Source organism: Maylandia zebra, linkage group LG23 (assembly GCF_041146795.1).
Source record: "Maylandia zebra isolate NMK-2024a linkage group LG23, Mzebra_GT3a, whole genome shotgun sequence".
Taxonomy (NCBI): domain Eukaryota; kingdom Metazoa; phylum Chordata; class Actinopteri; order Cichliformes; family Cichlidae; genus Maylandia; species Maylandia zebra.
The window spans coordinates 25,678,419-25,692,932 of NC_135188.1; the positions used below are offsets into that span (position 1 = coordinate 25,678,419).

The 14,514-nt window shown below is 41.2% G+C and overlaps 1 protein-coding gene and 1 non-coding gene across 2 annotated transcripts in view; both read right to left on the reverse strand.

Annotated features, from left to right (window-relative positions):
• The window catches only part of LOC101486410 (inactive dipeptidyl peptidase 10), an 85,546-nt gene extending 71,236 nt beyond the window's left edge, over window positions 1–14,310 (reverse strand). The window contains exon 1 of the mRNA XM_076880105.1: window positions 14,190–14,310. Coding sequence (XP_076736220.1) covers window positions 14,190–14,237 — 48 coding nt within the window. The 5' untranslated portion in view covers window positions 14,238–14,310. The remainder of the gene's footprint in view (window positions 1–14,189) is intronic.
• On the reverse strand, window positions 9,757–9,829 carry trnar-ccu (transfer RNA arginine (anticodon CCU)). The gene has a single exon. It is a non-coding gene; the product is annotated as a tRNA-Arg (tRNA).
• Window positions 14,311–14,514: the final 204 nt, after the last annotated feature.

Sequence of the window (14,514 nt, forward strand, 5' to 3'; positions counted from 1 at the left end):
ACCCAGAACCGGTCAGTATCTGGTGTGACCACCATTTGCCTCATGCAGTGCAACACATCGTCGCATGGAGTCTATCAGATTGTCAATTGTGGCCTGTGGAATGTTGGTCCGCTCCACTTCAATGGCTGTGCGAGGTTGTTGGATATTCGTGGGAACTGGTACACGCTGTCGTATACGCCGGTCAAGCACATCCCGAACATGCTCAATGGGTGACATGTCCGGTGAGTATGCTGGCCATGCAAGGACTGGGACATTCTCAGCTGCCATCTGCCCTGAACAATGTGAACCATGATTCATCCGTGAAGCGCACACTTCTCCAACGTGCCAGACGCCATCGAATGTGAGCATTTGCCCACACAAGTCTGTTACGGCGACGAGCTGGAGTCAGGTCAAGACCCCGATGAGGACGACGGGCATGCAGTTGAGCGTCCCTGAGACGGTTTCTGACAGTTTGTGCAGAAATTGTTTGGTTGTGCAAACCAATTGTTCCAGCAGCTGTCTGGGTGGCTGGTCTCAGATGATCTTGGAGGTGAACCTGCTGGATGTGGAGGTCCTGGGCTGGTGTGGTTACACGAGGTCTGCGGTTGTGAGGCCGGTTGGATGTGCTGCCTTTTGTTGTGGGCAGTCTGAGGTACACCTGTGCACTACTCATGATGTCAGATCAGCATCCTGATGTGGCACACCTGTGAGGTGGGATGGATTATCTCAATATAGCAGATGTGCCCACTACCACACATTTGGACTGATTTGTGACCACTGTTTGGGAGGGATGGTTATATTGTGTATCTGGAATGAATTTTAGGTCTCTACGTCCATCCCATGGGGAATGGGAGCAGTAACAAAGGTGTTGCGTTTATATTTTTGTTCAGTATATATATATATATATATATATATATATATATATATATATATATATATATATATATATATATATATATATATATATACACACACACACACTGTATCACATAACCTTTCTTCTAGAGCACAAGATAAAAGAGTGAGACCTGGAATTATTTACTCTCTACATATATGTACATCAAATTTTAAAATAATTGCATTACACTACACAACTTTATGTCCTGAGTAACCATCTTAATATCCCCGAGTCCACAATTGTTCATAACATACACAATTATTGTGTATTACGAATGAGATCCTCTCTTAAGTTCACTAGAGCAGCACATATTCTCAGTATCTTGTCTACTTTAGGAGCCATGCTTATAGGAACAATTTGTGAAAGTATCTTGTAGACTTTCAAGCGTCTGATTGCTCTTTCAACATGGATTCTTACATTTGCAATCCGACGTGTGTATGTTACCTGTTCCTCAGTTAGCTGTCTACGTTTTTTTGTGAAAGCGGGTATTACTAATCTAACTTTTCTCTCAAAGAGTAAGTCTTTAATTGTAAAACCTCTATCTGCCATGACTTCATCACCAGGTTTTAGGTATGTTAATATTCCAGAGTCCATTGTGATAAATTTGTCACTACATCGGCCGCCATATAGAATAGAATAGAATAGAATTCAACTTTATTGTCATTGCACATGCACAGGTACAGGGCAACGAAATGCAGTTTGCATCCATCCAGAAGTGCTTTAGTGATATAGATATATTACAATATATATTAGCAATAATATAGATATGTGAGTATATTACAGAAATGGGTCTATTATGGTATGTTATAATGTACACGGTAGGGCTGCTCAATTAATCGAATTTTAATCACGATTACGATCTGAGCTTTCAACGATCATTAAAAATGACTGAGCCGATTATTAGCACCTCCCTCGTGCTTTACTCTCGCGAGGTGGCAAATCGAGCGCACCTCTCTGCGTTTCGAACACGCGTCACATCAATTAAGAGTACCTGAAAGTAAAAGTAAAAGTAAAGTGTGCGTGTTAGTCCCCATAGGGTAATAGTTCCTCTGCATTTAACCCATTCACCCAGTGAAGCAGTGGGCAGCCGCCAGTGCAGCGCCCGGGGAGCAGTGTGTAGGGACGGTACCTTTCTCAGGGGTACCTCAGGGTAGCCGTTCAGTGGAGTCGAACCCCCGACCTTCCGATCATGGGGCCACCACTCTACCTACTGAGCTATCCCTGCCCTGCAGGAGGAGAGCTAAGCAGACGTTATTTGGAGAGGAGAGGATAATGGCTGCTAAAGAAAGAATGCCGTTGGTTGAAAAGCGAGGTAAAACTACTTCAGTGGTGTGGAAACATTATGGGTTCGCGGAGTCCGACGTGGATCAAGTCGATATAGTGTGTAAACTTTGCTACGGTGTTGTAGCTGCGCCACAGGGCAACACTACAAATTTATTCAATCATTTGAAGACAGCTCACAAAGTGACATACGATCAAACAATGAAGGAGCATAGAGAAAAACCCTCAACAACACATGCTTCATCCTCACAGACCTCCATTCACGCTACCATGTACAACGCGACTAAATATCCCACCAGCTCCCAGAGACACAAGGAGATAACAAAAGCGGTAACGTTTTTCCTCGCCAAAGACCAATGCTCAATTAACACAGTGGACACCCCCGGCTTTAAGAAACGAATCCACACTTTGGACAAACGGTATAACTTGCCATCTCGTCACTATTTTAGTCGAGTGGCGATTCCCGCTTTATATGACGAGTGTCATGATGGTGTCGCAAAGGAAGTGGCTACAGCCCAATATTTTGCCACCACAATGGACTTGTGGTCAAGCCGCACCACAGAGCCGTATTTGAGCCTCACGGTACATTTCATTGACATGGATTTCAACATGAAAACGAAATGTCTCCAGACATAATTTTTCCCAGAAGACCACACAGGGCAGAACATAGCTGCAGGTCTGAAACAAGCACTGGCTACGTGGGATCTGGAGGAGCGTAAACTCGTCTGTATAACCACAGACAACGCTGCAAATGTCATACTGGCTGCAGAACTGAATGGCTGGATGAGGCTCCAGTGCTTTGGGCACAGATTACATTTAGCCATAGGTGAGTAGGCCCAATTCCTACTGAATATGATGCATAATGTGATTTTCTTTCAACAAGTATACAACATAATGCTTCGAATGAATATAATAAATAAAAAACAATTTAAATTCAGAGATACTTTTATTCATTCTCACAGTCATACACATTTTCTATGAATTATACAAACACATAAATAAGCTACCATCACTTTTTCTTATTCATTCACACTCAAGGAAATGACAATCATCATCCTGATCATGCTTGTTTATATTTTTTATGTTTTTATAGAAAGAGCCATGAAAGATCACAGGATTGAGCGTGCAGTGGGGGTCTGCAAAAAAGTGGTCAGCACCTTTTCATTCAGTTGGAAAAAAAAGAGAGAGCTGAAAAGGGCACAGATAGACCTCAAACTGCCAGACCACTCCTTAAAGACTGAATGTCCAACCAGATGGGGATCTAGGCAGGCCATGGTTTCCAGAGTCCTTGAGCAGCAGAAGGCCATTGCCCATGTCCTCTCCCAAGACAAAGGAACCAGGCACCTCATCCCCTCATGGCAGGACATTCATGTCCTTGAGGCCATCAACAAGACCTTGGGACCTCTGGTTGAATTCACTGATGCACTTTCTGGAGAGAAATATGTGAGTGTGTCTTTAATAAAACCAACACTCCACCTATTAACAACTCAATCTTGGCTGAGCAAGATGATGACTTTATGAATTTATAGTAATTATTTAAGGATTGTATTTTAGAATGCCAAACCCGAGACAGATAAAACTGGTTCCTCATTCTGTGTTGCTGTCATTTTATATTTGTCCCATTAAAGGAGGCTGCAGTGATGGGGACACCCGTTGGTAACACGGAGGTTGCTGATGATGGTGCATCAAACCAAAAGAAGAGAAAAAAGGGCCTAAGCAGCTTCTTTAAGGCCCCTCACAGCACAGCTCCAGGTGCAGAACATGCTCTTCAACTGGACCAGGCCATAGCTTTTGAGCTTCAGGCCTACCTCCAGGCAGGGACCCTGGACACAGAGGAAGACCCACTGGGGTGGTGGAAGCTATCACAGAACCTCTTCCCACGACTCTCCATCCTGGCAAAGAAATATCTTTGCATCCCAGCCACAAGTGCCTCATCAGAAAGGGTCTTAAATACTGGTGGAAATGTTGTCAACTGCCTGCGTGCATCCCTGAAGCCTGATCATGTCAATAGGCTGGTGTTTTTGGCTAAAAACCTTTGAAAGGTTGCAGGAACCATGTTTTGTTGAGCCATTTTGAGATTGTATGGGACTCGGGCCTACTAGTTTTTATTTATTTCTTATAAAAGGTACTACTTTCAGTGTTTAATTTTATTTTTGTTCAGGCAGCAACTTTAGTTGACATACCTCAATGTCAGTTTGATGCAATTGTGCATTGTGTGGCTACACAGCTTGCCTTGATGTTTGGTTATTTATATGCATAAATATTATGCAGTAGTTTGAAGTTCACTAAACATTAATGTTTACATTTTTTTTTTATATTGCAAACATTTGCACGGTTATCAGAATTTGCACATTATTTTATATTATTTTTTGACAATCTTTAAAGCAATTATTCAATGCATTGTTATTGTTAAATAAATATCGTGAAATAATCGTGATCTCAATTTCATTGGAAATAATCGTGATTATCATTTTTGCCATAATCGAGCAGCCCTAGTACACGGTATGAAGTATGTTGTGAATATTCTATAACTATAAGTATGTACAGGCTGTAGTGAGTACAAGCTATGTACAGGCTATGAACAGGATATAAATATGAAAAACTATACAGAATATGAAATAAATAACTTTACAGAAATCTGAGATATACAGCTATACAGAAATGGGAACTATGCAAGTTGTAAACAGTTGTAGGGTTAAAAATTATCAAATGTACAGAATGATTATTTACACAGAGCTATACAGTAGTGCAGTTAAGATAAGTGAGATATAATTCCTACAGAGGCTATATAAAGAAAGAAAGAGTACTTTATTGGTCCCCGTAGGGAAAATCCCTCTCTGCATTTAACCCATTCACTCAGTGAAGCAGTGGGCAGCCATTGGGCGCCCGGGGAGCAGTGTGTAGGGACGGTACCTTGCTCAGGGGTACCTCAGGGTAGCTGTTCAGGGGAATCGAACCCCTGACCTTCCGATCATGGGGCCACCACTCTACCTACTGAGCTATCCCTGCCCTGTGGTTGTGTTAGTGCTAGTGGTTGTGAGTGGTGGTTCAGTCCATGTTATTATTGTGTGTTTGAGGGTACAGTTGTCCATTGTGGGTGTGTGTATGTTCAGTCCATGTGTTAACGTGGGTCAGATGTCAGGAGGCAGAGTTCAGGAGTCTGACAGCTGTGGAGAAGAAGCTGTTCCGGTACCTGGTGGCCTTAGTCCGGAGGCTCCTGTAGCGCCTCCCAGAGGGCAGGAGGGTGAAGAGTCCATGTGATGGGTGACTGGGGTCTTTGATGATTTTCCCAGCCCTTTTCAGACACCGCTTCCTGTAGATGTCTTTCATGGCAAGAAGTGGTGCTCTGGCGATGCGCTGGGCAGTTTTCACGACCCTCTGCAACGGTCCGAGGCAGAGCAGTTCCCATACCAGACTGTTATACAGTTGGTCAGGATGCTCTCGATGGTGCAACAATAGAAGTTCACCAGGATGTCTGAGGACAGGTGGTTCTTCCTCAGAGTCCTCAAGAAGAAGAGGTGCTGGTGAGCCTTCTTGACCAGCTTGGAGCAGTTGGTCGTCCAGGTGAGATCCTCGGAGATGTGGACTCCCAGGAACTTGAAGCTGCTCACACGCTCCACAGCCGTCCCCTTAATGTGGATGGGTGGATGTGGGTCAGCATTCCTCCTGTAGTCCACGATGAGCTCCTTGGTCTTCTCGGTGTTAAGCAGCAGGTTGTTTCTGTCGCACCACTCAGCCAGACGATCCACCTCCTCCCTGTAGGCGGCATCATCGTTGTCACTGATGAGGCCAATCACCGTGGTGTCATCTGCAAACTTAATGATGGTGTGCCGCAGACACAAACATGATTAGTCCACATGGTGCAACAGCAACCAAATATTTGACTGTGTTGTGTGAATAATAATGGCTGTATGATTCCCCTCTTGAGCCCAGATTTCTGGGTTCCTGTAAAAGGGTCTCACTGCAGTCTATAATGCATGTAGTATTTGGAAAGTTCTTCTTGAAGGCTTCAGGCATAGTTGCTTGAATAGTTTCTTTTGGCAGCCATGGAATTAATGGTCGGAGAACTTCCTCCAGCTTGTCTAACCAGTGTGAGATGATCTTGCTGGCCATGCTTTGTGATATATGAAACTGGCGGCTTAGGTCACCTATTACACGGTTACTCTTTAATTTCATAAGTGTCATGAGTGTCATTGTTTTCATATCCTTCCAGTGTCGACACAAGTGTTAAATGTTTCTAAGGCTATCCCAGTGTACAGCAAAGCGTCTGCATCATTTTGAAGAATGAAATATGCAACTTCATCACACTGAGTCATCTTATCCTGCACATCTTTTCTGCGAGACCTGTTGCAGTATTGATGGTCTTGTTGCGAAGGATCCTCCCACTGTGTGTGGACTGAGTGCAGATGTGGCTCAGGGGGTTGTGTGGAGATGCTGGCCTGGTCTAATTCCACTGAACGTAACACTGTGGAGTCTGAATAAGACAAAAATATGATCAGATGTACAGTCAAACTGTTAGCATAAGAGAAACTGTAAAGTGTCACTTAGCTTATTATATTTTTGAGTGAAATTTCTCATTCTACATTTTTTCACACAAATGCAAAATCATAAATGTCAACATAAAATGTTCCTAAGTCCCCTAAAAATTTGTCACAATTGTATTAAATTACTGTGATTAGATTTTATTTTACATTCTAAAAAAAGTCACAACTGTTGGTATTTTTGCAAAGGTTGCCTTTAACGTTTTTACTTGAGTTTTCTCGACTTGAAAAAACATGTTCTTTATAAACACAAACCTAAGACTTTTACAGCCCTTGGAGCTCATCTTTTGGCATTATTATTATTATTATTATTGTTATTATAAACTTTCGTTAAAATTGAGACTTTGCTGCTAATAACCAGCTAGTGCTGATACTAACGCCATTCACCATAGGCTATTATTTAGTAAAGGTAAAGAATTGCGTGTTTAAAATGCGAAACGGTGGCAAACCACATTTACACTTTCACTTACCGGGTACAGATTCTGTGTTTTTGTTCATATTACTGGAAGCTGTCACACTCAAAGTGGTCCGAGTGAGCTTTCTTCTTTTCTTCGGTGGGGGTCGGTCATAGCCCAGATAAAGCTCCGGGTCGGGGTGTAGCTCTGTGGGCTTTTTATCGATAAAATGAAAGGAGCAAACATAAACTCTCTTTGGAGGGTATTTGAGTCTTAAAGCTGCCAGCCACGCTAGTTTCCGATCCTCCTTCCGCGGCATAGAGTGCAGTGCGTAGGGCGGTGGGCACGGACAGGCCTTTCTAAGTTGTTGATGCTCAAGGCAAAATGTTTCTAATGCGTTTTTCAGTTTTCTTGAATTATTGTGGCAGCCGACGACAGCACACGTTGAACCCGAGCTCATCTTCGAACAGGTAAAGCCACTTATTACCGCACAAAGTAACTGATTTTGTTGTTAGCAACGACTGAACGCTGGGTCTCGCTTTGAGTAACCGTAAGTATAAAACCGGACAACGGAAGTAGTGGTCTGTCATGGCAGCCTACGTACGCTCTTACAGAAACCTGTGGATAGGGACCTCCAGTCTTAAAGTCATTCCTTTCAATGGCTCTGGGGACCTCAGAAGGAAAGCAGTGTTGTGGAAACGACGCACCCCTCAAAGCTTTCTTCTTCATGAATGAGAGATAACACAGAGCAGGCGCGTGTAGTACAAATACAGCGGGTGGAACAAAGTGAAGTACAAGCAGAGCTCAACAGCCAGCTTAGCGCAAATTTTGGGCCATTTGCACTAGCTAGCAGTCAGCACAGCACATGTCACCTCCTATGTGAAGGACTTGTTTAGACTGTAGTCAGACTTACCATGTGCTCAGCACATATGACGCCCAAAGTCTAATTTGTTTTGATTAGTGTAATCATTGTATGCTGTGCCTGGTAACAGCTGAGGAACCCTGTCCTGCTTTAAGAGGTGGGACCAGTTTCAGTTCAAACTGGCACATCATGCATGTAGTATGATTGCTATCAGTGCCCGAGCACTGCAATCCTGCTTAAAAGTAGCTGCTTTTGTAACGTATTAGTGCCACAAAAAGCATAAAGTCATGGACCTTGCCCATATGGAAAAGATATATATAAATCTTATAAAGTTTGTATCTGTCTTGTGTGAAACTTGTATGAAAAGCATACAAGAGCGAAAACAGATATAAGATCCCTTGAAAAATTATATAAAGGCAACTTGGATGTTTTGGATACTTACTAAAACAATATATGAAAGTAATGAGAAAGTGGCCACTTAAATGAGTAAATCATATAAGCCTTATATGATTCACTATATGAAGTAGGCCACATCTTATGCAAGTCTTTTATACGTTTTTACTATTTCTTTTCCATATGGGTGTTCTGTTGAAAGGCTTCAAAAGAGCATGTGTACGAGGAAGGAACCAAGCGTGAGAGAGAGGCCAAGATGCTGAGGCAAACAGATGTGTACTCAAGCCCGATCGTTGAGCACATTGTGAGTGCAGGATATTGTGGGAGAGCTGGACATCAAAGATCATCAATTCAGAATCTGATCAAAAGTTAAATATACAGGATTTTACCCAAATGTTACCCTGTTTACATGGTTATTCATTCAGCGGGTTCACCATTGCAATCTTTAGATATTTGTTGGGTTAACTCTCATTATTGCAGATTATTAAAAACAGAAATGCAGAAAAATATGACTCTTACCTCAAGAATCGCTGAAGATGCCAACTGGAGTGAAACGCATACTGTTAAATCGACAACCTGATTCAGAATTCTTACCTCTTGCACATTTCATATCCTACAGGTTTTTCAGGTTGCTACAGAAAGGCAAAATTGGTGTTGTAGTGCAACCTTGCTCTCTCTGGGCTATTTCATTATAGCGGTAACAGTTTTGTGCTGTGTGCTGCATGTCAAAACCTCAGTTGACTCTCCCAACTGAGTCCAACACTGGCTTTAGTTTCTAATTTACAGTCTTGACCATTTGGAAGTTGTACACTAAGTATACTTTACTAGTTTGTCAAATCCTATTCTCATCTGGCGACTTACTGAATTCTAAATTCTCACAAGTGCCTCTGATCAATAGAGCCCAGGGCTGTTCATTTTGGCCTCACAGCTGTGGACGTGTTACTGACTAAATTTGGGAGGTTTTTGTTTTCCAGGTGGAAATTTCAGAAAATAGCCGAGGGCTTAAGGGATTAAGGCAAAGGCCTTAACAATCGACAAAAAACACCTTTATAACCCTGCCTCTGCCAGCTTGAGCCCACACATCAACAGAACCATTACAACCTCAGACTTTGCCACCTAACAGCTCACGCACACACAGAAAGAAAACATGGATACCTGTGTAGATTTACAACATATTAAAATCCTGCATGTTTTTTCTATTCAAAACACAAGCTGTCAAATAACAAAAGCAAGAAACTATTTGATTATTATGGCTGAAACTAATTATGGTTATGTAAGTCCAGAAAACTTGAAGAATAATGCCAAGTAAGCTGAGATGTGTAGTTCTTATGTTACAATACCTCTAAAACAAGACCAGTATCATGGTTGTACTGCATATTGCTTCCACTGCACCACTGTGCTGAAAATCACCCCAGATGGGACTCAAACCCACAATCCCTGGCTTAGGAGGCCAGTGCCTTATCCATTAGGCCACTGAGGCTGCACAGAGGGACCCCAAACATGCTGCATAATGTTCAGTGTACAGCTGATCCACTGTGACCTTCAGCAGAATGGAGAACATGTCTATTCGGCTCCTGAGCTTTGCTCTGAGCTCCACTTTGTTTGGATGTTGTTTCTGTTGTTTGTGGAGACTCATGAAACCACACAAGGACCAAAGAGTAACTAAGATCTGGATCACTGGCTCTAGTTACATTAAGTCTTTAAAGAGTATTGCTGAATTTCTGTTATGAAGACTTAAGACAGCTCTGAAGGTAAAAGGGGTCCCAACCCTTTACTAGCAAGGTGTACCTAATAAAATGTTTGGTGAGTATAGATTCAGTCTGAAAGGTAACAAACGTAACCAATGCATTTTCACAGTATACACCCAGTTTTTTCATTTTACACAATTCTTGTATAAATCTAAAAAAATACAGCCACAAACCTTTCTAAATATGACCACCCACACATACACATGAGAGCACAACTACACAACTAACTGTGCGATGCTATCGTGTCAATATGGATCAAAAACTCAGAGGAATGTTTTGAGCACCTTGTTGAATCTATTGTTCTGAAGGCAAATAGGGGGTCCAACCCAGTACTAGCAAGTTATACCTAATAAAGTGGCTGGTAAGGTTATATACAAAGTCTTAAATCTATTGTCAGTCAAGCACACAACTGTTTAAGACTGGAAAAAAAGCTGTGATATTAATCGAGTGATGTAGAAAGGGTTTGATTTTGTGCAGTGTGAAGCTAAACCGACCTAATACTTGTAAAAACAGTTTGTGCCTCAACGAGAAAGCACTAGCGGCGATTTCATTCTGGTAGGATACAGATTCACCAGTTTAAGTAAACTAAGTAAACCTTTTTTTTTTAGATCTTTTTGAGATCTTCTGTGATGAACAACACTTTCATCTTCTGTTCATATCGCTGCACGCTGCTGCGGGATGCCGACTTTAGTGTTATTGAAGGATTATTATGACAAACCCACTTTGAATAAATCTGTGTGATGCTTAGTATAAAAGGCACAAACGTGTCCAGAACAATCTATATCACATCCACTGCTGTGAGAGGTGAAACTGTTCAATTACCGAAGCAGGAAAACCTCAGACACGCTCAGCAGTGGGTAGAGCTTCCTTTGCACACCACTGGGCCATCGACTCCTCTCTGAGTTTGGTTCAACATCTCGGAGCTAATTCACCGTACGCTCACAGTGTGAGTGTGCTTCAGCAGACACAGTTCACTGCAACAGTCTGCTGATCAAACTCCCTTCAGTGGGAAGTAAGGCAGGCGAGCAAATCAAAGCATGCGTGTCGGTGTTTGTGTGCTGAGGATACACTGAAGAGAGTTAAAGGGACAGATGCAAAGACACACATCGACAAACCGAACCTGCTGAAAGCCAAGGCTATAATTTCCAGCCTCTCAGATCGACCTCGGACATAATAAGGCAAGGACACGTTTTATGCCACGAAATAAAAACCCAAGACATTATTACCAGGAGTATTATCCAGTCACTTTAAGCAAACAGACACCAAAAACAGACAAAAAAAAATGCAAAGACAAAGGCCAAGACTGAAAAAACAATAAGGAGGGATTATTTCCGAGTAAATTAAGTATCTGTAAAAACTTAAATGTTTTTGTACAGTTACTTTTTCCTGTTGTGTGCTAGTTTTTTGTAGAGCAGGCGCTTAGTGATTTAATCAGTAAACCAAATCAATCCAAGTCGTGTCAACTGATTTGACATTTGAGTCTTTCTTCAAGCTAAAAATGCCCAAAATGTTCTCAAATTGATCATTTTCGGCTCATCCTTCTCTTGCATGGTAGTAAATGTTTTGAGACTTATCGTTTCCTGGTGTTTTAAAGGCAAAAGAATCTGTTCTTATGCAGAAAACTCTAAGCTGCATTCTTTTTGCATGTTTATTTCTCTTGCAAAACAGACTTCAAACTCACAGGGAATAAATAAAAATCAACTTTTAGACCCAAAATAAAATCAAGATTATTGTTTGGTGGGGAAAAGAATGCAGAGCGTCCATGAAACACATCCAGAAACAAATACAAAATTACTTAGATGAGATAAAAGAGCAACAACAAATTACTCCAAAGATAGTAAACAACAGATAACAGATAAGACAAAGATAACATCTCTGCGAGCCAATGACACAAAATAAGGTGTAACACAGAAATACAAAATGAGAAACAGTTTTACCACAAAACTACCATAAGTAGGTCAGAAATTAGTAAAATGGGGCATAAACAAGTGCAAATACAAAATTTGGTACACGAATGTAAACAACGATGACCACAGATATGCAAAATTACCACAAAGAGGCTCGGGATATCAGATTCAGATGTTTTAGGAGAGACGAGATGCTATAGGTGGCTTTTACTTTGAAAAGACTTCAGTTCTACAGCATTATGGCCCACCCTACACCGCGCCTGATTGGGCCGCGTTTAGGCCGATGACTCATGAGAAATGATAACTGGTTGGTTTAGACAGGAGGAGTGAATCAGAGGCACAGCAGGACAGGAGCCATCGAGTAAGTAACTTCCTCCCTTGTGCTGTTTTCATTTTAAATGAAGCCATAATTCTCTACTTTTGTTATTTCATCTTGCATGTTTCTACAGACATAGTCACTCTTGCAAAAGAGCAAAGCGTAACGGCAAAAACATTATCTGTACCACACTAATTTCTAAACCCTGGTTACATCCATGTGCAAAACAGACCGACTGAAGGAGGCACAAAGCTCCTCAAAGATCCAAAACAACCGAAAAACTAGCAACAAATGTGCACAATTTGATTTCAAGTGACACACAAAACACTGAAAATGAGCAAAAGAAAGACAAAAAAACCCCACGAACTTACTAAAACAGGAGCTACAATGACAATCAAACTCAAAGAGACGACAAATTAGACACAAGGCTTCATAAATGCCAAGCTACCACAAACACGTGACAGTAATGAGAATAAAGATGAACAAAAAGCAAACTAAAATGACCCGATGAAGACACTAAATGAGACAAACAACATTTAAACTAGAAAACACCACGATCTACCACAATGATGAAAAACAAGCAAATGGAGACAGGATTTAGACACAACTAGCACACAGAGAGTCAAAATGTGACACATTTACTAAGTAAATTAAGAAATAATAAGTTGAGCAGGAAGAAATACAAAAATGCAAAAACGAGACACAAAGGATTTAAAATAAACAGTAAGAGCACAGGCAGAAACTCCCACAAAAAGATGAGAAACAAAAATCAAAAGAGATGACAATGAAGAGATAAAGAACAAGACACACAACATTTAAACTCAAAAACCTGCCAGATCTACCACAACAAGACTGAAAATAATGAAAAAAAAAATAGATGCAAAAACTGAGACACAAAACCACCAAAATGAGACAAAAGGGAATCAAACACAAGAAGTAAGAAAGAAGATGAACAGGAAGACTAAAAAGGCTCAAAGCAACAACAACAAAAAAGACACAAAATCACCAAAACATGAAAAAGATGACAATGAAGAGACACAAAACGAAACATAAACACTGAAAATGAACATGGGAATATTTTATTCTGCTGTACATGTTTGTATACCACTTATATACTTATTAATAGTCAATATATACTGTATATGTAGCAACGAGTTATCCATTCCTAATCTATTCCAACATCTTTGCACCACTCAACCATAAATATGCTGTACCTGTTATTATTGTCTGTGTCATGTGATGAATACACAACAATTATGCGCAGACTGAGCAGATTAACACACGAAAGAATCTAAAAAACTAACAAACAAACAACTAAAAACGAAACAATTTGATCAGAAAGACGCAAAAACAAACCCGAGGAAACTTAAAGAACTGCGAAGCCAAAGCATCTACAAAACAGGACTCAAAGTCACCAGCGTCGCCACAAACGGAGCTCCCGGCCTGTTTTTCCCACAAACGCGCCCTGAATTATTTACATGATCATGGACAACCTGTTGGAGTTACACCGCGAACATTGCATCCCTGTCAGCCGGCTCTGATGGCTCGCTGTGCCGCTGCAGCCGTGCCTGAGCTCCGCGGATTCAGGCTGAAGTTGGAAAAGTGTGAAATTACTGAGAGGAAGGAGGAAAAGGAAAGCTCCTTGAAGGAAAATATAAACTTCTACAGATTTGATTCTTACAAGTAAAATATAAACAATTTCGTTAAAATTTGATTTAAAATAAAGCGCGGGGTCCCTGTCCACTGTAGCTATCGCGCAGACCACACGCGCCTGAACGTTATCTAATTAGAGCTAGAAATAAAAAATAAAAAAATTAAAAATAAAGATGTCTGTCTGTGTCGCTGTGTGGTTTTAGCGAGTCATCCCACCTCATCCTGCTGAGACTCTTTGGGCTTCTTCTTGCTGGCGGCCGTCATCGTCTCGGAGTCTCGGTCTGTCTCTGCCCGGTAATAACATCACAAACCTGCCGCGCGACGATTTTAGCTGCGCGAGCCACAAAGCTGCTAACAATCAACACGAGGTTCCGGCAACAGCTTCAAAATAAAAGTCCTTCCACAGGAAACACCTTTTTCGTCAATAACTGTCGCTATTTTTTGTGTTTAATTCATTTTTTATTTTTCTTCTTAATTTTGCTTGTTTAATTCATTTTTGCTTTACATGCTAAAAGCTTTATGTGAACATTTCTAATAATTA